Below are 22,482 nucleotides of genomic sequence, written 5' to 3'. Positions count from 1 at the left end.
TAATTTATAGAAAAGACTGACGATAGTCAGACCCATTTTGGTCCGGAATTTGGAGAGAAAGCAGTCTGTAGTCACGGCGTCTATAGTCACTGTTTCTCCGCTATTCTTTCATAGAAACAGCCAGACTGAAATCTACACGCCCCGTTTATCGATTGGTCGAAATCTACAGCGGCTGAAACTTACAAGACTGAAATCGACACGCCCTGTTTTTCGAATGGTCGTAACCTACAGTGACCTATGATCTAGAAAAATCACGGACTGCGCGAAATAGTCATAATGATGTCAGACTCAAAGTCTCAGAGGAGACGATTTTGGCTGTTTCTTTTAGCTAACGTACTTATGTACATTAACAGTAATTCAGTGAATTTTACTTACTTTTTATAATCAATTTATCAATTAGTTAAAGTTAAGAAAGATATAAATATAAACAATAAAATGCTTTCTTTGGTGATTCATTCGGGATATGAAGGTGGTGACATTGAAGAAAAAATACATATCCCGCGTTAGCGGGTTATGTACATTTTTTCTGCAATGATCGGTTATGTATTTTTCTGCAATGTCGCTACCTTCATATCCCGAATGAATCACCAAATAAAGCATTTTATTGTTTAAACGAATATAAAATGTATCATATATATATAATTTATATAAATAGATTTTTTATTCCTTAAATAAAGCAAACCCCGCTGGCGCCTCAATTTGGCGTCATTTGAAGTTATGGGTTATATAGTACAAAATCGATACGTATAGTGTTATCACAGGCAAAGACACTGGAAAATGTAAATATTTGTGTATATACACTCTAGAAGGTTTAAATAATAACAATTTTCCTGATGAAGATACATAAACGGTTAGATGGATAAAACAAAGTTTGTATCGAAGAGTTTGGTTTGCCGTTAATCTCCCATTGAAATACATGATGTAGCTGTTTTATATTTATCTGTCTAATTCCCTCCTACCTGGCCGTATTTTGGGAGGTATCAGTCTCGAATATCTCTTTTAAACTTTGCATGTTGCGACTAACACATAGCTGTAGTGTTTGATGTTCTATTTTATCAGCTTCTGTTTTGGCTGATAATACAGTATTTAATGTTAATATCAACTCATTTCTATGTAATTGCTTCGGCTATGTATTTTTACAAGAAAAAATAAAGTGAGTTTAAAAGTTTAGCAATGTCTGTACTATTCTGAATGTTTACCGGTAGTGATAAGCAGGCAGTGTAGGTGTTGTTTTAAAAGCAATCTCCTCGATATGAAGATATATAATGAAATCGTATGACGGCCACTTTGTGGGTTCATGATAAAAGATCTGTAGAGTTATTGGTAAAAGGGTCACGTTTATTGTTTACGGAGAAAAGAAATGAGGCGCCCCCAAAATAGTTAGCATGAATGATATTGTATTTTTATGCCCAAAATGCATGGAAGATGCATATCTAGATATTCACTCTGTTTAATTTTGTTTGTTATATAAGAAAGCCGTATAACAGGTTATTATGGAATTCTCCTTAGATGAGATGGCAGCAGTTACTTATTGCAAAATTTATAGATAGTTGTGCAGAATGCAGTCAGTCTTTGCTGTGTCCATGATCTATTGGTTAAATATTAAATCTAAGAATTAATATCAAATAAAAAGTTTTAACAATTAAATGTTTTATAATTAATAAATGTACAGAATAATATCATAAAAATTGACATGCCTATATACTTATGATTTTGGATTTGAAAGTTGATCGGAGTCATTCAATGAGCCATGATCTGTCCGTCGTCCGTTAGTAATTTTATTTTTTAATTCTAGTAAAAAAAAAATTATTGTGTGCCAATCTTGAATATTGATATCAGAATGTATCATCTTAAATTAAGGGCAAGGTAGTCTTTTTTTTTTATTAATTCTGTTTTACTAGGGAATATCTTATCTTAAAGTTTGACGCGTAATTTAAGTTTCCTTATAATTTGTAACACTTTCTTTAAAAGTAAGGGGAGTAGTTCGTTCAAAACTGGGAGGTGGGGCTTGGAGGGGGGGGTGGGGGTAGCAGGCACCTCCTTCGATGCAGCGTATCTGTTGCATATCAATTTATATAAATCTGAAGTCATATGCATTAATATATTCATTAACAATTGGAAAGTTTCTAAAGGTATTTTCATGGTATTATTTGTTTCATTTTTTATTTTTAAAATGCATTAAGGTGGAATAGCACACCTGGAAAAGGTCAATCAAATTAACAGGAAATTTTTTGATGATGAAAGATAAAATGATAAATTAACTGTACAAATGTCAAATAAACGAAAAATTTGCAGTTTGGGGATAAAAAAAAGAATATCTAAAATAATTATTCCAGTAAGTAACAACAAAAGCCCCTGCGGAATTCGAACTCGGGATATACAGATCACGAGTCCGACACTTTATCCACTTAGGTATGGGGTAAGTTACATGTTTCAGTCTATAAAAACCTTTTAATAAAACGAAATGTCATTTCGATCAGCTGTCAGCCATTTTGTGATGATGTGTTATTCCACATTAAGTCCTCTCATACTTTTTGTATCGAAAATTTAATGAAAATTTCACACAAACTGACCATACAGACAACATTATATATTTACATCTACCAAGCATAATTTCCTCTATTTCTTACAGAAACTTATAGTTATTTCATAGCTCTATAGAAACAGCCAGACTGAAATCTACACGCCCTTTTTATCGATTGGTCGAAATCTACAGCAGCTGAAAGTGACAGGACTGAAATTGACACGCCTTGTTTATCGATTGGTCTGAACCTACAGCGACCTTAGTAAAATCCCGGACTGCACGAAATAATCATGACGATGCCAGACTCAAAGTCTCACAGGAGACGATTTGACTGTTTCTTTTAGCTAACGTACTTTTGTACATTAACAGTAATTTTGTGAATTTTATTAACTTCTCATAATCAGTTTATTAATTAGTTAAAGAAAGATGTTAATATAAACAATAAAATGCTTTCTTTGATGATTCATGCGGGTTATGAAGGTAGCGATCATTGCAGGAAAAATTTGCATAACCCGCTAGCGCGGGTTATGTATTTTTCCTGCAATGTCGCTACCTTCATATCGTTGCAATTAACAAATTAGTTTGTAAAACACAACACAACCTTCCCAGCCTATGATATTTTTAATGGAGCCTTTTTAATGTTTAAAAATGTGTAAATTTTACTGGAACTTTTTGTCTGTTATCTAAGGTTTTCACTTTTATAATCTACTTTCGATTTAGAAAAACGCGCCCCGTTACAAAAGTAAACAGTAGGAGACAAAAACGGCTCAGCCCTTTCTCGGGGCTATAAAGCTTTGAGCCTTGTCCACAGGAACATATAGTCTTATTTTTCAGCAGGTCTGTTTGTTCGATGATATCAGTACTGTTCTGATTTGTATTTGCGAACGAATTTTATTCAAAGTTTACACGTGTTGAGGTGTTGCACAGGCCTCTGAATTTCTTCTATCAATAAGCCGTTTTAAAATCTATCTGAAGAGAGAGATACAATGTATTATATGTTCCCTTTCTGTGTATCTATAGATAGATAGGGTATATATTTCTCTCCTCCCACACATTTAACAGTTAATTGATAGAAATTAAGAGGCCTGTGGGTGTTGGTACTCATTACACCTTTTTCATAATTTTTTTTTTTTAAAGTTCAAAATTATTTATGTTTTTATTTTAATTTTTACGTAGTTATAATTTTTACAGTGTTGTGTTCATGTTGATGAGGAACAAACAATGGCAACAATATCAAAGACAGTTGCTTCCCCGTTGACAGAAAAGGTACATATGTTTACACTATTTTATATATCAAAAATTAGATTTTGATGTCAAATTGAGAACTGGTCTGTTATATTTATGTAGTTAGTACACCATTAACATTATATGTCACAAAATGATGATTCTACACCTCATTCAAGTCATTGGCAAATACTTAAAATATCTCTTATGACCACTACCCAAACATGGATGTGACCAGAATGATGAATAACGCTAATATATAATTTTTTTCAATAAAAAACTTTTTCAACAATAAGATTTGAAAGCAATCATGCACTTCTTTTCAGAGATTTCTTACAGAATGAGATCAAGAAACTAACACTAGTATTTGTTATTTATGTGATTCAGAAGAATTTATTGCCATTTTAAAAAAAATTCTGAAATCAGAAAATGATTTTTTTGATATTAATTGATCGTTTTGAATGTCTGATTTAAAAAAAAATTCAATTTAATAATATAAGAAAATGGAATTTATAATAATACGGAAAAGTTTTTTGAATTGAATTTTAATATCAGAAAATGGCTGTTAATTTTAAGCTCAACTAAAACGAAGGTTCAAGTGCAACCTTTTCTGATCAACTGTTGTGCGGCGTCCGTCTGTCTGTTCGTCTGTAAACTTTTCACATTTTTGATTTTTTAAAACCTCGGGGCAAAAACCTCTGAGCCAAATTTAACCAAACTTGGTACAAAGCATTCTTATTAAAAGGGGGTTTAAAATTTTTTAAATAAACGGTTTTTTTTTTAAAGGGAGATAAATTGCAAAACAGTGAGTATAGGGTGTATGTCTTTAAAAATCTTCTTCTCAAGAACCACCGCAACAGAAATGCCAATTTTTACACAAAAGCTTGTACCGGTATATATATATATTCAATTAATTTATTGACAACTATCATGCGGGCATACAGTCATGAACATGAGTTACATAAAACAAAACATTAAACATAAGCTTAAAAAAGCTAAACATTAGCTTATAAATCTACAAAGAACAAAACATTGGGTGATTAAAACTAGTAAGCTTGTGCAAAGACTATCATTGGTATTCATTAAATTGTATAAAGGTTCATTGTTGACTTTGCTTTCTAGCATTGAAACAATTTCTTTTAGTAAACAACATATCTGATATATATACTGAAGATTCTAGATATATATAGTGAAGATTCTAAAGTGTAAAAATCGTGATCCCAAGACCAAAACTAGGGCCCAAGGCGGGGTTCAAAGTTTAACATAGAAAAATGCAGGAAAAGTGTTTAAAAATCTTCTTCTTAAGAACCACCGCATCAGAAATGTCAATATTTATACAAAAGCTTGTATAAATAGTGAAGATTCTAAATTGTAAAAATTGGTACCCCCAGACAAAAACTGGGGCCCCAGGCAGGGTTCAAAGTTTAACATAGAAATGCATTAAAGGAACAAGTGAAAAGCTGTCAATAAGACAGCAAACCGGGTTTTCTTTTATGTGAACTATATCCATAATCCATGTCTGACTCAAACCTGAATTGATAAACACTACTTACCGTATCCAGTGAAATGGAGTACCCTATATGCAATATTTTGCCAAAAAAATGACTTAAGTTCAAAAGCTGGTATTTTTTTCATAAAATATCAAAAATCAATATCCTAGCAATATGCAATATACAGTGTGCACCACACAAGAATGGGTAGGTCATGTGTCAGACACAGGTGATGTTTTCCAGTGTCTCACGAGTGAGGATGAGAGGAAAATGGTTGCATTTAGAGAGAAATTCAAAATACTGTACAAATTTTTTATATTCCATGAATTCATTTGGTGTCCCTGACTCCCTGCTATACATCCTGAATAGGGTCGAAAAAAAAAAAACGGTACATTTTGTATAACGCCAGTATATATCACATCTATGCAGGACCTCAAATGGGTTCAAAGTTTAACATAGAAGTATATAATATGGAAAATGTTTTAAAATCTTCTCGAGAACTAGTGCTTCAGTTTGTCAGATTACTTCATAAACATTCTCATATAGTGTAGATTCCAAATTATAAAAGCTCGATCTATTACTGGGGCCCCAGAGGGGATTCAAAGTTTAACATAAAAATAGCATAATCATATGCTACAAAATAGAATGTTACAAGGAACTGTTGTTCAGGGGAGCAATGTGTCCCATATTGCATGTGCCTCCTGTTTATATAGAAAATTCAAATTTCTGCTTTATTTATATTATTTTTATTATATTTATATACTTTTACTAATACACTACTGTGTACATGTATATTCAACTGATTTTTAAAAAGCAAATGGTGATGGGATTGAAAAATCATTACAATCAGAAAGAGGAAAGGTTGTCTCAGCTTAAAGTTCAAGTGGAAATTGTTCAGTCAACCATACAGAAGAGGTACTTACATGTATTTGGAAAAATTACAGACATGCTAAAAAAAATATTAAAAATCCTTGAACTTTAGATAACAATTGAAATCAGTTTTTCATACACTAAGATGTGACATGAAGATGAACATGATGTGGAGAGACCTTTGGTTAATCTTGCATATTCTTATGGATCATGGCAAACTCAAATTCCCTGGTTTAGATAATAATTAGTAATTTTTATGTTTATAACTCTTGCTCTTTATGATTGGGTTCTTCTCACTTTGCGATGGGAAATTTCACCAATCAGATGAATGTTACAATGTAATGCATACTTACAAGTGAATGTTACAATGTAACATAAAGCATTGTCCTTATTTTGAACACCAAATTGCAAAATCATGAAGATTTGTTCACTCACTAGTGGATTGAAAATGAGATTTTATGATGCTGAGCATCAGCAAGCTTGTGCATGGTCAGTACGTGTATGCAACACTGACCATTAGTTTTTTACAATGGTAGATAGCTACATGTATGTAGGTGAATTAATAAAAGTTGTTTCAGACTTTACAATATACTAAACAATTATTTAGTTCCAAGTGTATTCATGACTCATGCTGAAAATTCAAAGTTTTGTACTGTTTAAAAGTCTACTCAATTTATTACATACATTTTAACATGGAACAGGTTTCAGTACTTGCATTTGAAAGACAAGGAGAATACCTCAATAAAGCCCATTGTAAGCTCTAGGGACTGGGAGCAGTTCACCTACTTCAGCCAACAACTGACCCAGTTGTCGAACAATCTCAGGGGTCTGGTCTCTGATGAAGGTCAAGAGCAGCGGTGAGTTCTACAGCAGCATTGTTAGCTATTTTTATCTAATGTATTTGTCAAATAGCAATGTATGAAAGCTTATACTGTATACAACATATGCTACACTGAGCTAATGTGTGTTATAAGGAAATGAATATAACATCATGCACAATCAAAATGGTAGAGGATTCTTTGTATTGGTAGTCTGGATCAGAATAATGAAGCAGTCACTTGTTTTAAAAGAATATAGTGCAGTATGAAACAATAACAAATAGCCGTATAGCATTTGATGTCTTGAGCCTCTGGCTTGTGAATCCTGCACAAATCCACCAGCCCGAGATATTGGGAACTCTGGTTATGACACTTTTACTACACTGCTAATTTAAAGCAAATATTTTTAAAATTAAAAATACATGTATTCTCTATCCTACATTTGTAAATTTATGTAATGAAATTATTATCTGAGCATCTACATTTTAGATGGCCCCAATCAACACTTAAAAACTATTCACAGGAGACTGTGTACATATAGCCATAAACATCTCAAAAGACAATTTGCAAATGTCTGGTACTGGCTGATAATGCTGAATTAATTAAATGGTAAAACAAAAATGATTTGCTTATGGTCACATTCTCAATTAATGTCAAGAATAAAATCACCATCTCATGAATTGTTCATAAAGGGCATATTTGATGGCTGGATATTAATTACCAGACCTTCCTCAATTAATTAGAATTTCCAGGAAGTGCTTCTCCCTTGCTTCTTTATTAATTGAACAAATAGATTTCTGATTGCATCTTTCTGATGAGACATGTGCATCGGGATATAAAATGTGTATGTTGGTTTATTGTGAATGCATCTGACTGCTCTATTTTACTCAAGAGGGTGAATCTAAATAAATGTAAAATATCTCCTATTTGCAGAATGTATAAAATTTTTATACATTCATCATCTGAAAATTAATGCATCTATAATTTTAATTAAAGCAATCAATATTGGAAGTTTAAGGAAGGAGTCTTCTCGTTATCAAACATACTTCTTATATTAAGAAATTCATGAAATTTTGACACAGTCAAACAGATCATATAAACAAATGATTCTATCAGTTAATTCAAATTTGATCTCCCTGTTTTTGCATAATGGTCAGGTCAAGGTCACTGCCTTTTTCCTCAACTTGAAGGATGATAAAAATGAATGTAGTTCTTTGCAGTTATGTAGACATCTGTTTAAGATATGAAGATTCTATTCTTCACTGAAATGATAGAGTATCAGAATGTCTATCAGCTTATACTACTAAATTGGAATAAACATTGAAACTAAAATTGATATTGCTTAGCCCGCATTTCCTCTAATTTTCATAAATTTTGATTTTGATTATTGTTTTATGCTTCCAATATTAAAATATTTCTGATTTTAAAGTATTATGAAGACTTAATATATAGATATAAATTGACAGAAAAGCTAATATATTGACCATTTAATAAGAGAGGAAAACTGATTTTGGTGATTTTTTCACTTTACAAAGCCTATAAAAATGTAATTTGACAGGCAAATCATATTTTAAAAACCTATTCAGAAACCCAATTATCATATAATTAGTTCACAGTAGTTAAAAAATCCAACATTAATGTAATTGTTTTAAAAATGCTAAAACAGACTCATTTATCTACAGCAATTCTGACTGCCAAACGTGATATTTTCCTACGCCAATTTTACGCCAAATATATAGTCCTTGTTAGGTTATAAAAAATGATTACTATTTCTATGCCAAATTGTATGATAGTAAAAAAGAAAGAAAAATATACTATTTTAATTTCCTTTCATCTTGATTTAATTATCAATTAATCAAGTTTACGTTTGACAAGGCAAAAAAAAAAAGAAAAGACTACTTCCTTAAGATTTTTTTTTATTATTGTATGGTAAATTTTGCACTGTAAATAACTTTATTTTTTATGTCGAAGTGTAATTTTTAAGCGATTTCCTTACAAAAGCTAATGTAAAGAACTATGCAGACCCTAAGACTTTTTTTTTCAAATTGATTTATGAAACATTCGTTATAAATACTCTTTATTGCTGGTAGTAGCTAAAATATTGCTCAAAATACACAGTAGCTAGAGCAGCCACTACATGCAGCAAGTCAGTAAGTACTGATGGTGTTTTCCAGCAACATTTTGCATCACAAGAAATTAATGCATGCAGTGTTGGTGATTGAGACTTCATTTGAAGAATTTCACTGCATCTCACCAACTTCTCTGGTCTGTGTAATTGGATTCACAAAGGGAATAGGGTCTATCATCTTGTGTATAAGTGTGTGAAAATCCTCTGTGATGCCTTTTGAGTGAACATGGAAACACAATCTCTTTGCTATCTGTTCAGTTTTCAAAGTCCTTCAGTAAATTCTATTTGTATAATAAAAAGAATATCATTTAGCTGACTTAACATAATAATCACAAGATTCCATGGAACATAAATTCACTTACATTGAAATCTAAAGAGGAACTTCAATAATTTTGTAATGTTGAATGTACAAAATCAATGCCAAGATGATGAAAAATATTGAACTTATTTATCATTTAACAAACAGTGTTATTCTCTCCTACGCAAGATGACAAATGCATACGGAGTAAATTTCAAAGGATGAGATAAAAATTGATTGCATGTGGAAGGGATTAATGAAACTTGTCATGAAAATGCAGTGTTACGGAGTCTGGGAGATACCTGTGTGTGGCAGATTGAAGAACTCTATAATCAGAAAATAACCTAAATGTCAAAGTCACTGCATGAGACTCTTTGGAGCAGAATGGGCATGGCTGTCCATCTGTACAGCATTTGAGTTGCCAGAAATTCAATTTACTTTAAAGTAATCATAATTGGATTGATGTCCTGGCAAAATAAAATGTCACAGTTTTGAAGTGAAATATGGTACAAGTTAAGATCCTTTAATTCTAACTGTGTTTTGGCAATGGTAGCATTGTGCTCTTTATCATGTCAACACCATTCAGACTCATGCTGTTTGCTGATTTATTCAAACATCTAAAACTCTCACAAATTTTCTCTTTATCCAAACATCCAAACTCTCACAACTTTCCCCTCTCCTTATTTATTTTTCTGATAGCTTGGGTGCAGTCCAAGTGCTGGGAAGGCAATGACATACATGTACTGTCATAAACAGTAGAAGTCACAGGGTGTCAAGATCCTAAGAACATTTGATATGGGATGTATTAGCAATTATCGAAAGTCTTGCATGACGCAGTTTCAAAGGTCGCAAATCCTTTGACTTTTTGCTACAAATAATGCACGTCGCCTTAGTTTTTTCAACAGAAATAACAGGAAGAATGATGTTTGTAGATGTAGAAGGATTTTTACCAGGCGTTCGAAAACTATTATCATCATTCACCATACATACAACTGAACTCTTTTCTGTATTAACAGCTGCATCCTTTGTATAAAGGGACTTACCTGATGCCTGGGATGAAAAGAGGACAGATTTCAAACTTTAACTAACCCACCCCCATTTTTTTGTAATCTATAAACCTTCCTCCTGCATTTTTGGCATAAAATGTCACCAATGCACACATTCTTTGCAAAGAATGAACTGTATCACTTTTCAGTACTTCTCTCACAATTGTATTTTCTGGAAAAGCAGATGCAATAGTATTTGTTCGGTATGATTTTTTACGTGGCACCTGTTGGTATAGATCCGGTTGATTGCTTTTACAAGTTAAGTATATACTATTTCCATCGATATCTCAAAGAGCAAATGTGCATTTAAAGAAGAAGATCAATATTAAATATATACAAAAAGTACAATTCTGCCTTATAAAGAAAGGTGTTTATAAATGCTGTTAATTTTAAAAAAGAAAATGTATGCCCACAGATGGAATCGAACCAGGGCACAAAAAACATTATGAGTTACATAGGTAGCGGTTTAACCTACTGAGCTATCCAGAACTTGCACTCTTCACTGTAAATAAAGACGACTATGATAGAAATCAGTTTCCGAAATTTTTGTAGGTTTTTTGCAAAATCTGATTCCAGGGCCTGGGTGCCCCTACAATTTTTTTTATCTTAACTCATTCTTTTCAACAAAACCTATCAAAATGTATTAAATTTTTTAGGGGGATGACTGGTCCCAAAGGATAACTATACAAAAAATCATGCAGAAATATACCATTTTACTGACAAAATGCTGTTTTCGCAAACTTTGATGATTAGTTATAAAATTGCAAGAGCAATATGATACGTTCAAAATGCAAATTCGAAAAATTTAGAAACATGTACAATAGAAAATAACCAAAAAACTTTGATTTTCAAAATTGATTTTTTACTGGAAATCCATCTCCCCTATAGGTCAATTCAATTTTTATTCGCAATAGATCCTTTGTTTTAATTTTATTTTTAGGGAATTTGGGAATGTTAAGTTGAATGAAATCAAGGCATTAGATCTGAAATTAGTTTTTGAGGAAATAATTTAATATTAGAATAGTATGAAACAGAACATCATACATAGATAGAAAAAAGGAAACATTGTTCAGGGCTGAGTTTCACACACTGTACAGGAATTTAGGTAAGAAGACTGTCTCTCTCCCAACACAAATATCAGCAACGTGATTCTGATTCAATAACACCCCCCCCCCCCCCCCCCAAAAAAAAAAATAAATTGAATGTGAAAACATTTATCAGGAATTCTACATACCAAAGTGCTCTTTGCCTAGCTAGAAAAGAACACTTGAAGAGCCTCGAGCAGATATTACTGTAATAAAATTAAATATATTAATACAAAACAGACATAAAAATAGGAGAAGCAGCACATTAAATCAGCCAACTGATGAAATACTCAGACCTCTTTCAATAAGCTCTTTTATCTACAAGCTTAATTTCCATGATATTTTGTTTCTCAAAAATAATCTGGGATATTTCTTGCTTAGTTTTTTCCTAATTTTTATCTTAAAAGCTGCATGATTGCCCATTCTTAAGTCAACTTAATTGGATAAGATTTGACATATTTTTTCTCATAATGAGGTACTGCAAATCTATAATGTAAAAAAGATTTATGTTATAACAATATGTAATTCTGTGACCTTGAAGAAAATGATATTAGCTTAAATTTACTCAAATCTTGATTTAAGATTAATTGTTCATAAATGATTATTCATTGTAACATTTGCTTCTTTGATTGACAGATAATATAAATTGGTTAAAATGTTTTAATTCACAATTGTTATATAAATTTTGTCAAGGAACCAAGGATGTTACATAGCCTGCTTTTAAAACCCTGGAGAGATTATTAAGTAATTTATGGCGGTGACATAGCAATAGGTTAACAAATACATGAAATGCTTCTTTGGAGGGAATAAGATTTTCCCAAGCATCAGCTATGATTAGCATTGCCACATTACAAGGGGAGCTGATTTATGATATGATGCAATGATGACCGTAGGGAGACACCCATGGGAGGAGGACACAGCCTACAATTGATGACATGTCTGGCAAGCCACAGAAGCATGCATGTACAAAGGACCTGCTGGGAGCAGAGGACCCGGTTACCAAGAGTGTTAATTTACAGGGAATCATCTAGACACTGGTGATCTGTTCACCACTCAGTCAAAGTTCTAAAGCAAGTTAGAAGGATTAGTAAGAATTTAGATTTAAATATTAATATGCAGGTTTCCCGCATTTTTACGATCAATTAAGTTGCAGACATTTCCACTTGACTTGTTTCTAAGGATTATCCCTGATTATTTTAAACTAGTTACTCCATCTTGTTCTGGCATTTGTCAGGTTTTGTGATCCATTGTGAAAAGTCTGACCTTGACTTTGTGTTTGATCAAAGAAAGAAAAAATAACTCTGCTTCATAAACAAACATTGAGGTCAAGTGATCTGAACAAGTCTGAAAATTGAAATGAATCAGAATTTAGGCAATATCAACACAAACATCATAAGCCATTGAGAACCCAGAATGAGAAATGCCTACACAATGGGAATATTATCTTGCCTGTTGTAATTACATTTCATGTCTCATGGCCATTTTAAATAAGGGATTCTCTGTAGATATACAATAAAAAGATTGTGAAGTTGGCAAAACATGATGAAATACTTAACAATAGCAATAACCCTTGAAGTGGTACATGTACATGTATGTGTACTTTTCTGAATCTTTAAATCTTGTTTGAGAGTGCAAAAAAGAACATAACATCATTAATAGCCTTGTATAAATTGAAACTTCAGATTCATAGGACAAAGGCTCTGTAAATTCCTTATTAAACACGAGGAACTTTAAATATCCATGTAAAATCAGTAAAACTGGTCCCCTCACAGATTCGTAAGTCTTGCTTTTATATTTTCATAGCTTGACACAAAATTTAATGAGATTGTTAGAAATATTATAGCTTTTGTGTTCTTTATATTTTGTTACAGTAAAGTATTTTTTTTTAAATCTATATTTGAGTTATTGTTAAATTTATTTATATCAAAATATTATGCAATTATCTTTTGCATTAATTTAAGTTTGAATTGAGATCTTTACGTGTTATAGTCAATGAAATTTTTTTCTTGTATCATCTGTAATGTTTGTTTGCCAAGCTCATCCTGATTGTTTAGATGCCAAGCTGATGATATCATAAAAGTGAAAAGTTTTGAAATAAAGAAATTAAAGCTTTTAACATTTGATCTATTTTAAAGACAATATTGATTGAAAAAATTTCTTTTTGACCTTGAACTTCACAACTGAAATCCTAAGGAACGTGCAATCATGTGGACTTTAATACAAGGAGCAATAAATACGTTTAAAAGAATCTAAATGCAAGCTTTAGTTAAGAAAAAACTGTATGAAATTAATATTCTATTTCTTCTAGAATGCAGATGAACTAAATTTTAAGCAGCGGTGTGCAGATACATCAACAAGTGTTCAATTAATACAAAGACATAAATGTTCAACTGCTAATGCTTGTGTGCATATGCTTTCAGAGGGATTTCAAATAGATTGGATTTAAGCATCAACTATTATTGGATCTGTATCATGACAATGCATGACTCATTTTACACATCAGAGACACTTGGAAATATTGTTTAACATTTTTTTTGAATGGCATACTAAAGTACGTCTAACTTGTGTGGGCGTGTCATACTAAGGCTGGAATTCTGTTTGTTTTGTAAGATTGGCATAAAATGTGTTTGATGTAAAAAATTAAATTAAGTTAAGGAAAAAAGACAATGGGTTCCCTCTCTGCAGGAGATCGTGCACCTGCAAGCTTATAGATGTTGTTTCTCCTCTGTGTTCTGTCTTTCATTTTTGTTAACTGTGTTAATTAACAAAACAAGTACAGAAGTACTATAGTACTTACGAACACCTCAAGATGAACCTGTAACTAAGCAGTTTGACTCTGTTTAAGCTGTTACTTTGTCATGTTTGGTCAAGAAATATAACCACGGCTATACAAGCACTGCTATTCCTTATTGTTAATGATTTCTCAATTTCATCAGCCACAACACTTATCTTTTTTATACAAATGAAAAGGCCATTTACAACACTTCTATTTGTCCTTCTCAATCTTATCTACTTTAATCATACTTTTTGTTTTCTTCTATATTAAAAGCTATGTAATGATAACATACATATCAAATATGGCCAATGTTTTTCAAGAAATAAACAGCAATTTAAAAAGTTCATCGGGATATGAAATTGGTTGGTCACATGATAAATTCCTGTGAAGCCCGTAGGGCTTCTCAATAGATTTGATCACGTACCAACCAACTTCATATCCCGGTGAACTTTTTAACATTACTGTATATTACTTATATTTATGTTTGAAAAAGACAAATTGTTCAGAACAGTTAAAATTACCGAGATTTTATGTTTACAATAATCCTAGCAACAAGCTATAAGCGCGTGCTATGATCATTGTGACGTCATGAAAAAGTACATACAGAATTGAACGTTTTCGCTATTCTATAGGTTCATATAAGGAAATATATTTGCAAATGTAAATATAAAATTTTAAAATCGAATAATATCTAATTTTTGGTATCCTTTTTGAAAAGGGGGAAGGGTTACATAATGAAACAGTGTGTCTACTGGTGGACATCGAAGCATGTTGTTTTTTGACAATCATAAACAAAATCACACATAGACATGTAGTGAAAAATTGTGTTTTGTTTTTTTCACAGACACTTGGATTATATAAAAGCTTATGCTCATCATTGTTGCAAGAAGGACAACCCAGATTTTGTAACAAAAATTCAAGGTACTAGATAACTGTTATTTAAAATTTAAAATCAATTAAATTTAACATGAAATATATTTTAGTCAATAGTTATAAAAAAAATCCTCAGAAATGTTTAACATAATGTTTTATGATGTATCCAAACTCTGTAATCTTTTAATCTAGAACTAGAAGGAATGCATTCAGCAAATTGCTTACAGAAAGAAGAGTTAGAAAACTGTATCAACAGAGGTACTGATTTCATGTTTATCTTTTGTTTTTCTCCAAGAATGTAATATGTAAATGACCCTGTGTTGATGATACACATAAACAGAATACAATGAGAATACTCACTTTGGAATGTCTATAATGAAAATAAATGTAAATAGGGGGTCAGAGCTGTTTGCTCAATGGGATAAAATACCTCCTCTGGAAAAGATAGCTTACTGCAATAAACTTCACCCTTTGCGATGTTTTTATTCTATAAAAACAATTTTATGTCAATTTATAAGCTCCAATCAAAATTTGTGAATTTAAAGTTGCTTTTTGATAGAGTTTTTTTTTTTACTAAAAGCAATCTGAAGTTGGGAATTGACCTAATTCTCTTATTTATTTTGATTTTTATGTATGTGATTTTTAGCTCTCCTTAGCTGAAAGCTCAAGTGAGCTATTCTGATCACATTTTACTGCCGTCCGTCTGTCTGTCCGTCTGTCTGTAAACTTTTCACATTTTCAACAGATTTTATTGTGTAATTACACAAGAGGATTGGAAACAAGTTCTTACAACTTACGTGTTCCTCTCCTCTCCTTCAACATCTTCTCCAGAACCAGTGGGCCAATTTCAACTAAACTTGGCACAAAGCATCCTTAGGCCAAGGGGATTCTAAGTTGTGAAAATTAAGGACCATGCCCTTTTGCAAAGGGAGAAAGTTGGGAATTATTGAAAATTCTCGAGAAATTTTCAAAAATCTTCTTCTCAGAAAGCAATCAGCCAGGAAAGCTGAAACTTGTGTGGAAGCATCCTCGGGTAGTGAAGATTCAAATCATGACCCTCGGGGTAGGTTGGGGCCACAATGGGGGGTCCACTTTTTACATATGAATATATAGAGTAAATCTTTAAAAATCTTCTTCTGAGAAAGCAATCAGCCAGGAAAGCTGAAACTTGTGTGGAAGCATTTTTAGCTAGTGTAGATTCAACGTAGTGAAAATCATGACCCTTGGGGGTAGAATGGGGCCACATAGGAATATATAGGGTAAATTTTAAAAATCTTCTTCCCAAGAGCCATTTGGGCAGGAAAGCTGAAACTTGTTTGGAAGCATTGTCAGGTAGTGAGATTTGAAGTTCATTCAAATCATGATTCCCCTGGGGGGGGGGGGGGGGGGGCTTATTTTTACATAGGAATATAGAGAAAAATATCTTTAAATCTTTTTCTAAAAAAACATTTGCCTAGAAAAGCTGTAACTTTAGTGAAATGTAATTATGTAAGCTTTTACTTATATGCAAGCATTTTATATATTGCTGATTCTTTTAAATTGTTTAAACTTTGGCCCCTGGACGATTATGGGGCCTCACAAGGGGTTCAGAGTTTGATTTAGGTATATATCCTGTATTTAACAATTGTTAAGGGCCTTTTTGAGAACTGCAATGCTGAATGTGAAATGACTATAAAATCATCCTGTTAGAAAAGGGACTTGATTATAAATACAAGAATATCCAGGGGGACACAGATTTTTTTGTATAGGATCTACATGTATTATACCACATTGTTCTGATATTTTGTATTATGACTTCATGAAGCTGATTTTATCATGCCTATTGTTTTTCAGGTGAGTGATGTGACCCATGACCCTCTTGTTTTTAAATGTAATTGATGATTTTTAATTTTGACAGCAATTCAACATCTCTTCAAAATTAAGAAGGTTGCTCATGGTGACCTTTATGGTAAAAAAATGCAAGATGATGGAAATGGCCAAAGTATTAAAGTCAACTTTATTAAGGAAGGACCCATAAAGGCACCACTTCAGGAAATAAATAAATAAAGAAAAACAGTAACAGACAGAGAGAAAGAGAGACAGAGTCAGAGAAACAGATCTAGGGAGAATGTATTTGTTAAAACTTGTTTGTTAGTGTTTTAGTTTTATTATTCTTTTATTTTTTCATACTTCTTTGAGCTACAGACATATTTTTATATAAAAGCTATTTTTTTTAGCTCACCTGAGCTGAAAGCTCAAGTGAGCTATTCTGATCACATTTTGTCTGTCGTCCGTCTGTCCGTCCATCTGTCCATAAACTTTTCACATTTTCAACATCTTCTGTAGAACCAATTTATTTATCGCGACTAGGCCAATTTCAACCAAACTTGGCTAAAGCACCCTTAGGCAAAGGGAATTTGAAGTTGTGAAAATTAAGTATTAAGCTCTTTTCAGGGGGAGATGATTAGGAATTATTCAAAATTTCTCAAAAATGTTCAATAATTCTTCTCAATAACAATTTGGCCAAGAAAGCTTAAACTTTTGTGGAAGAATCCTCTTGTAGGGTAGATTCAAATTTGTTCAAATCATGATCCCAGTTGGTAGAATGGGGCCCCAATGGGGGAGTCAGACTTTTTTCATAAAAATATATAGAGAAAAGTTTTAAAAATCTTCTCAGAAACCAATCCACAAGGAATGCTGTTAACCATATGGAAGCATCCTCAGGTAGGGTAAAATCAAGATTGTTCAAATCATGATCCCTGGGGGTAGGGGGTAGGGTGGGGCCACAAATCACAATGGGGAGTCAAATTTTTTACTAGGTACATGTTTATATAGAGAAAAATCTTTAAATATCTTCTTCTTAGAAATATATCAGCCAGAAAAGCTGAACCTTACATGAAAGCATATTGCTTATGGTAGATTCATCATGATCCCCAGGGATAGGGTGGGGCCACAATGGGGTGGTCAAATTTTTATATCAGAATATATAGAGAAAAATCTTTAAAAACATCTTCTCAGAAACCGAATGGGCTAAAAAGCTGTAAACTGTGTGGATGCATCTTCAGGTAGGGAAGACTCAGATTTTTAAATTATGATCCCTATGGGTATGGTTTGGCCACACATAGGGGGTGTCAAATTTTAACATAGGAATATATGAAGGAAAATTTTAAAAAAAACCTCTTCTAAAACATAATTTGCCTAGAAAAGTTGTATTATTCAGATCAGATAGTGTAGATTAAAATTTGTCATAGTATAATCTTCAGGAGTAGGGTTGGGCCACATTGGGGGTAGGGGTCTTATTTTAGAAAGGAAATCATTTCAGTTATTCCCAAAAACCTTAAATATTATTGCAAATGGTTTTACTTATATGTAAGTATTTTAACGTATGGTTGATTCTTTAAAATTGTTTAGACTCTGGCCCCCAGACAATTCTTGGGCCTCACTAGGGGTTCAAAGTTTAATGTAGGTTTATAATTCCTATATAAACATTTGTTTAAGATCTTCTCAAAAAACATTCTATTTTTAGAGGTTGCATCATCAAGCTAGCACTGATGTGAGGATCACATGACCTGGTGTACACATTGCTCAAAAACTGCAATGCTCTAATGTGATACGACTTTAAAATCACCCTGTTACAAAGGGGCTCAACGATAAAAATAAGAATATGCAGGGGATTTTTTTATATAAAAAATCTATTATTTGGGCCTTGCTCTGTGGGTGCCCTATGGAGTTCAGACTGTCTGTCCATCCATCGGTCCATCCATCCTTCTGTTTGTCTGTCCACCCAAGATCTCTTGTCCAGAGCATATCTTCTTTCCCATTGGCCCAATCTGGCCCAGACTTCACCTACAGAGTGCTTTGGGGTAAAGGGTATGCAGTGACCTTGAACCATGTTTCTAAGTTGAATCTGAAGGTCATAGCAGAATTATATGTATATGAAAAACCATTGTCTTGAGCATATCTTCTCTCCCCTTTGTTCAATCTGGCTCAAACTTCCATCACAGAGTGCCTGTGGTCAATGCGTGTGCAGTGATCTTGAATGAAGTTTGTAGGTCAAAGGTCAAGGTCATATTGGCTCACGCAAATTATTTTTTCAGAGCATATATACTTTCTTGTTATAGTCTGTCCCAAGATATTTATGCAGCACATTTGGACGATTTTTATTAAAAATACACATACCTGTGAAAGAAGTGCAGTTGAAATAGTTGAAAGGGATATTTTCCAAGATAATTTCATTTACACATTATCATCTTTCACTCGGAAAAATTCACAGGAACGAAAACAGATTCCTTACGGAGATTTATAATGAGGAATGTTTACATCTTTTCTCCATTCGGAATACACTCGGGATACATCGCGCAGTTTTTCAACGTTATCATCCGGGCTTGCTGCAATACAAAATCTCCGTAGACATCACATTTTAAAGCATTGTATTGAAACCGGATAAGCTAACAGGGGCGTTTCGACTGAGAAATCTTGGAAATTTTTCATACTTTTGAATGAACATCGTTTGAATCCTGAGGTATTTATAAATATCAAGCAATTAAGCCAAATGTGAATTCAAAATATCTTGGGACAGAGTATAGCTCTATTTGGGTCATACTTCACACAAAACACAGCTTTTGAGTTAAGGGTGTGCAGTGACCTTGAACCAAGTTTCATGGTCAACCGTAAATGTCAAAGCAGAGTTAAATGAACAATCCTTGTTCCTTTTCCAGAGCATTTCTTTTCTCCCTTTGGTCCAATCTGGCTCATACTTCACTTTCAGAGTGCATAGAATCTAAGAATATGCATGATTGTGAATGATGTTTGAAGATTTTAAAGTGTCAAGGTCATATAGGACAACGCCAACATTTTTGTTAGAGCATATATATTCTCTCCGTGTTTGGTTCCTACTTCACATTTACAGAGCTTTTGGGTTAATGGTGTGAAGTGACTTTATAATTTGAAACATATCGATGTGAAGATTATAGCAGATCTCTTTTATAATCAGTTTTAGACCACAGATTATTTTTCATTTGCTTAATCTTGCTGTGGTTGAAAAAAAGAGTTTTATGCCACCTGGAAAAGTTACTATTATAAGTCAAGGTCAATTGTAAAGCAAAATTCTCGGAAATGCTGTCCATCTTATTGTCCATTATTTAAGCGGGGTCCTTTGAGAAAGTCCCCATCTATTGTTGTCTAGATGTTTGTATATGACTCCATAAAGCTGATTTTATTATGTCTATTGTCGCTCAGATGAGCAATGTGGCCCATGGACCTCTGTTTTCTAATCTGACGTCATTTTATTATTAATACTATAATCGCGTGCCAATTATCTTGTAATTGATTTCATTTAATCAATATTTATTAAGCTTGCATGTATTGTAGAAATACATAAAACAGAAAGTGCTTTTGTATATTTATTTTATCATTGATTTACATAATAACTTTATAAAAACATGATTTATTGTTGATTTTCCATCTCTAGTCGCTTGTTATCTTGTATTTAATCATTATTTTATGCAAAATGCTTTTTATAAAGAATAAATTTGAAAACAATTATATTGTTTCAAAAACTTATTTTAGTTACTGCAGTTGTACATGACTATTTGAAAATTCATAGAGGGGATAGCTAGTTTTACGATGACAAATACATGTATGATATAATGCATTACATGCTGTAAGTCGTTTTAGTTCCACGGTGTTAAAATTTAAGGAATTCTCAAAAAGTACCAATCGCGATGGTTTTTATTTCATGCTCCAAGAAAACCAGTTGATCAAAGTATAAGCAATAAAACGTTTTAAAAAAAACCTTGTGTTAATATTTACGATGGGTTTATTTTTGCGAAAAAACGATAAATCGCGAATATTGTGAAATTAAAACCATCGTGATTATTTGCCAATCTACAGTATTTTACTGCGTATTGTCTTGTAAAAAGTATTAACGTAATAGTTAATCAGTCATATTAGACCCGTTGCTACCGTAATTGGGTTTTTTTTTGGTCGTCTGCAAATGGCATAACTGGATAAAATTAATGCAATCTTTGATAAATCTGCAACTTCTTTCTGACTTCTAAAAACAAGACAATTTGGTGTAGGGGTCTCCAAATCCCAAGACCATCCAAGAGTCACTTAACGCCCCAGACACTGTTGTTCACGGCACGCAGTCCTATCAAGGTTCAACAAATTTTATGCTTCCCATTCCCAAAGCTTGGAATTTTATAATTGGTTTAAAACATTAAGATGCTTGAAATCCCCGCACCAAACGGTCTGACTGCAAAGTGATGCACCAGAGCCTCGGGAGAATGTTAGGCTGAACAAGCGTCCAAGGTTCGCCCCCCCCCCCTTTCCCATTACAATACACTAAATACGAAGTGCTGAAACTTTCATTAAAGCAGTTAAAAGAAAATGGTTAATTGAGTTTTTAGCTCACCTGAGCTGAAAGCTCAAGTGAGCTTTTCTGATCACCTTTTGTCCGTCGTCCGTCCGTCTGTAAACGTTTTACATTTTGAACTTCTTCTCTAAAACCGCTTATCCAATTTCAGCCAAATTTGACACAAAGCATCCTTATGGGAGGGCGAATATAAATTGCAGAAATAAATGTCCGATCTGTATTCAAAGCGGAGAAAACCTTGAAACTGTAGAAAAAAGGGGGGTGCATATTTAAAAATCTTCTTCTGAAGAACTACTGAGTCCAATTCAACGTTGTTTAGCATAAATTATCCTTATGGGAAGGAAAATATAAATTGCAAAAATTAAGGGCTAATTCTGTTTCAAATCTGAGTTATTACGAAAATAATAATAAAGGAAAGGCGTGTTTCAATCAGTTTAATAGCTTCGGGTTCGGCATCCGGTAAAATGGGTAGGCAAGACTTGGCCTGGGCAAAACAAAAGATTGGCAGTTATTAATCTGCCAATCTCATTAAAATTTCAGGATATTTGATGGACCAGTATATTTGTATTTGCTGTAAATATTGCTGCAAAATAATGCGTATTTGGAATTGACGATTGCCGATCTGCCCCGGCTTTTATTTTGCCACGGCCTGGGTTTGCATACCCATTTTACCAAGACTCCTATTCCATACTTCTAAAACGAGGTTCTTTGTTTAAAGCAGCCATGACATTATACGAAAAAGGGTCTATCTGACTATGATGAATTTGCTTCTTGTGCAACAGTTCGCGTATGAAGGGAAATTTTTGAAACATGCAAAATATATTGGTGCCGATTTTGTGAAGTAAATTGAGGCTAAATATTTCAATGCGTTGACAGTTTTCACACATGACGTTGGTGTTAGCTTGTTCTGATTTTCGTTTCGTTTTCATTATTTATGCTTTGTAACCTAGGAACTATCGTCTGTATTTCGTGATTTTTACGTATCAAATCAAAGA

At 32.9% G+C, this 22,482-nt stretch overlaps 1 protein-coding gene across 1 annotated transcript; it reads left to right on the top strand.

Moving 5' to 3' along the window:
* The first annotated feature begins 3,233 nt into the window (after positions 1 to 3,233).
* Positions 3,234 to 20,673, top strand: LOC105343880 (uncharacterized). Its single transcript, XM_066073338.1, has 8 exons — positions 3,234 to 3,361; positions 3,716 to 3,790; positions 6,053 to 6,153; positions 6,810 to 6,965; positions 15,104 to 15,180; positions 15,325 to 15,390; positions 17,030 to 19,225; positions 19,693 to 20,673. The coding sequence occupies exons 2-7, from the start codon at positions 3,746 to 3,748 to the stop codon at positions 17,176 to 17,178; spliced, it is 594 nt and encodes a 197-aa protein (XP_065929410.1). The 5' UTR covers positions 3,234 to 3,361; positions 3,716 to 3,745; the 3' UTR covers positions 17,179 to 19,225; positions 19,693 to 20,673.
* Positions 20,674 to 22,482: the final 1,809 nt, after the last annotated feature.

The sequence above is a fragment of the Magallana gigas genome, chromosome 10, assembly GCF_963853765.1.
Source record: "Magallana gigas chromosome 10, xbMagGiga1.1, whole genome shotgun sequence".
Classification (NCBI taxonomy): Eukaryota; Metazoa; Mollusca; class Bivalvia; order Ostreida; family Ostreidae; genus Magallana; species Magallana gigas.
The sequence above is the reverse complement of the archived record's forward strand: the minus strand, read 5'-3'. Positions and strand labels throughout refer to the sequence as shown.

Bases quoted from the DNA above. Each gene is read 5' to 3' on its own strand.
- LOC105343880 (XM_066073338.1), top strand. From the start codon at position 3,746: ATGGCAACAATATCAAAGACAGTTGCTTCCCCGTTGACAGAAAAG. The intron at 15,181-15,324 runs GTACTAGATAAC...CTTTTAATCTAG, and splicing joins TTTTGTAACAAAAATTCAAG to AACTAGAAGGAATGCATTCA. The intron at 15,391-17,029 runs GTACTGATTTCA...TAATTTTGACAG, and splicing joins AGAAAACTGTATCAACAGAG to CAATTCAACATCTCTTCAAA.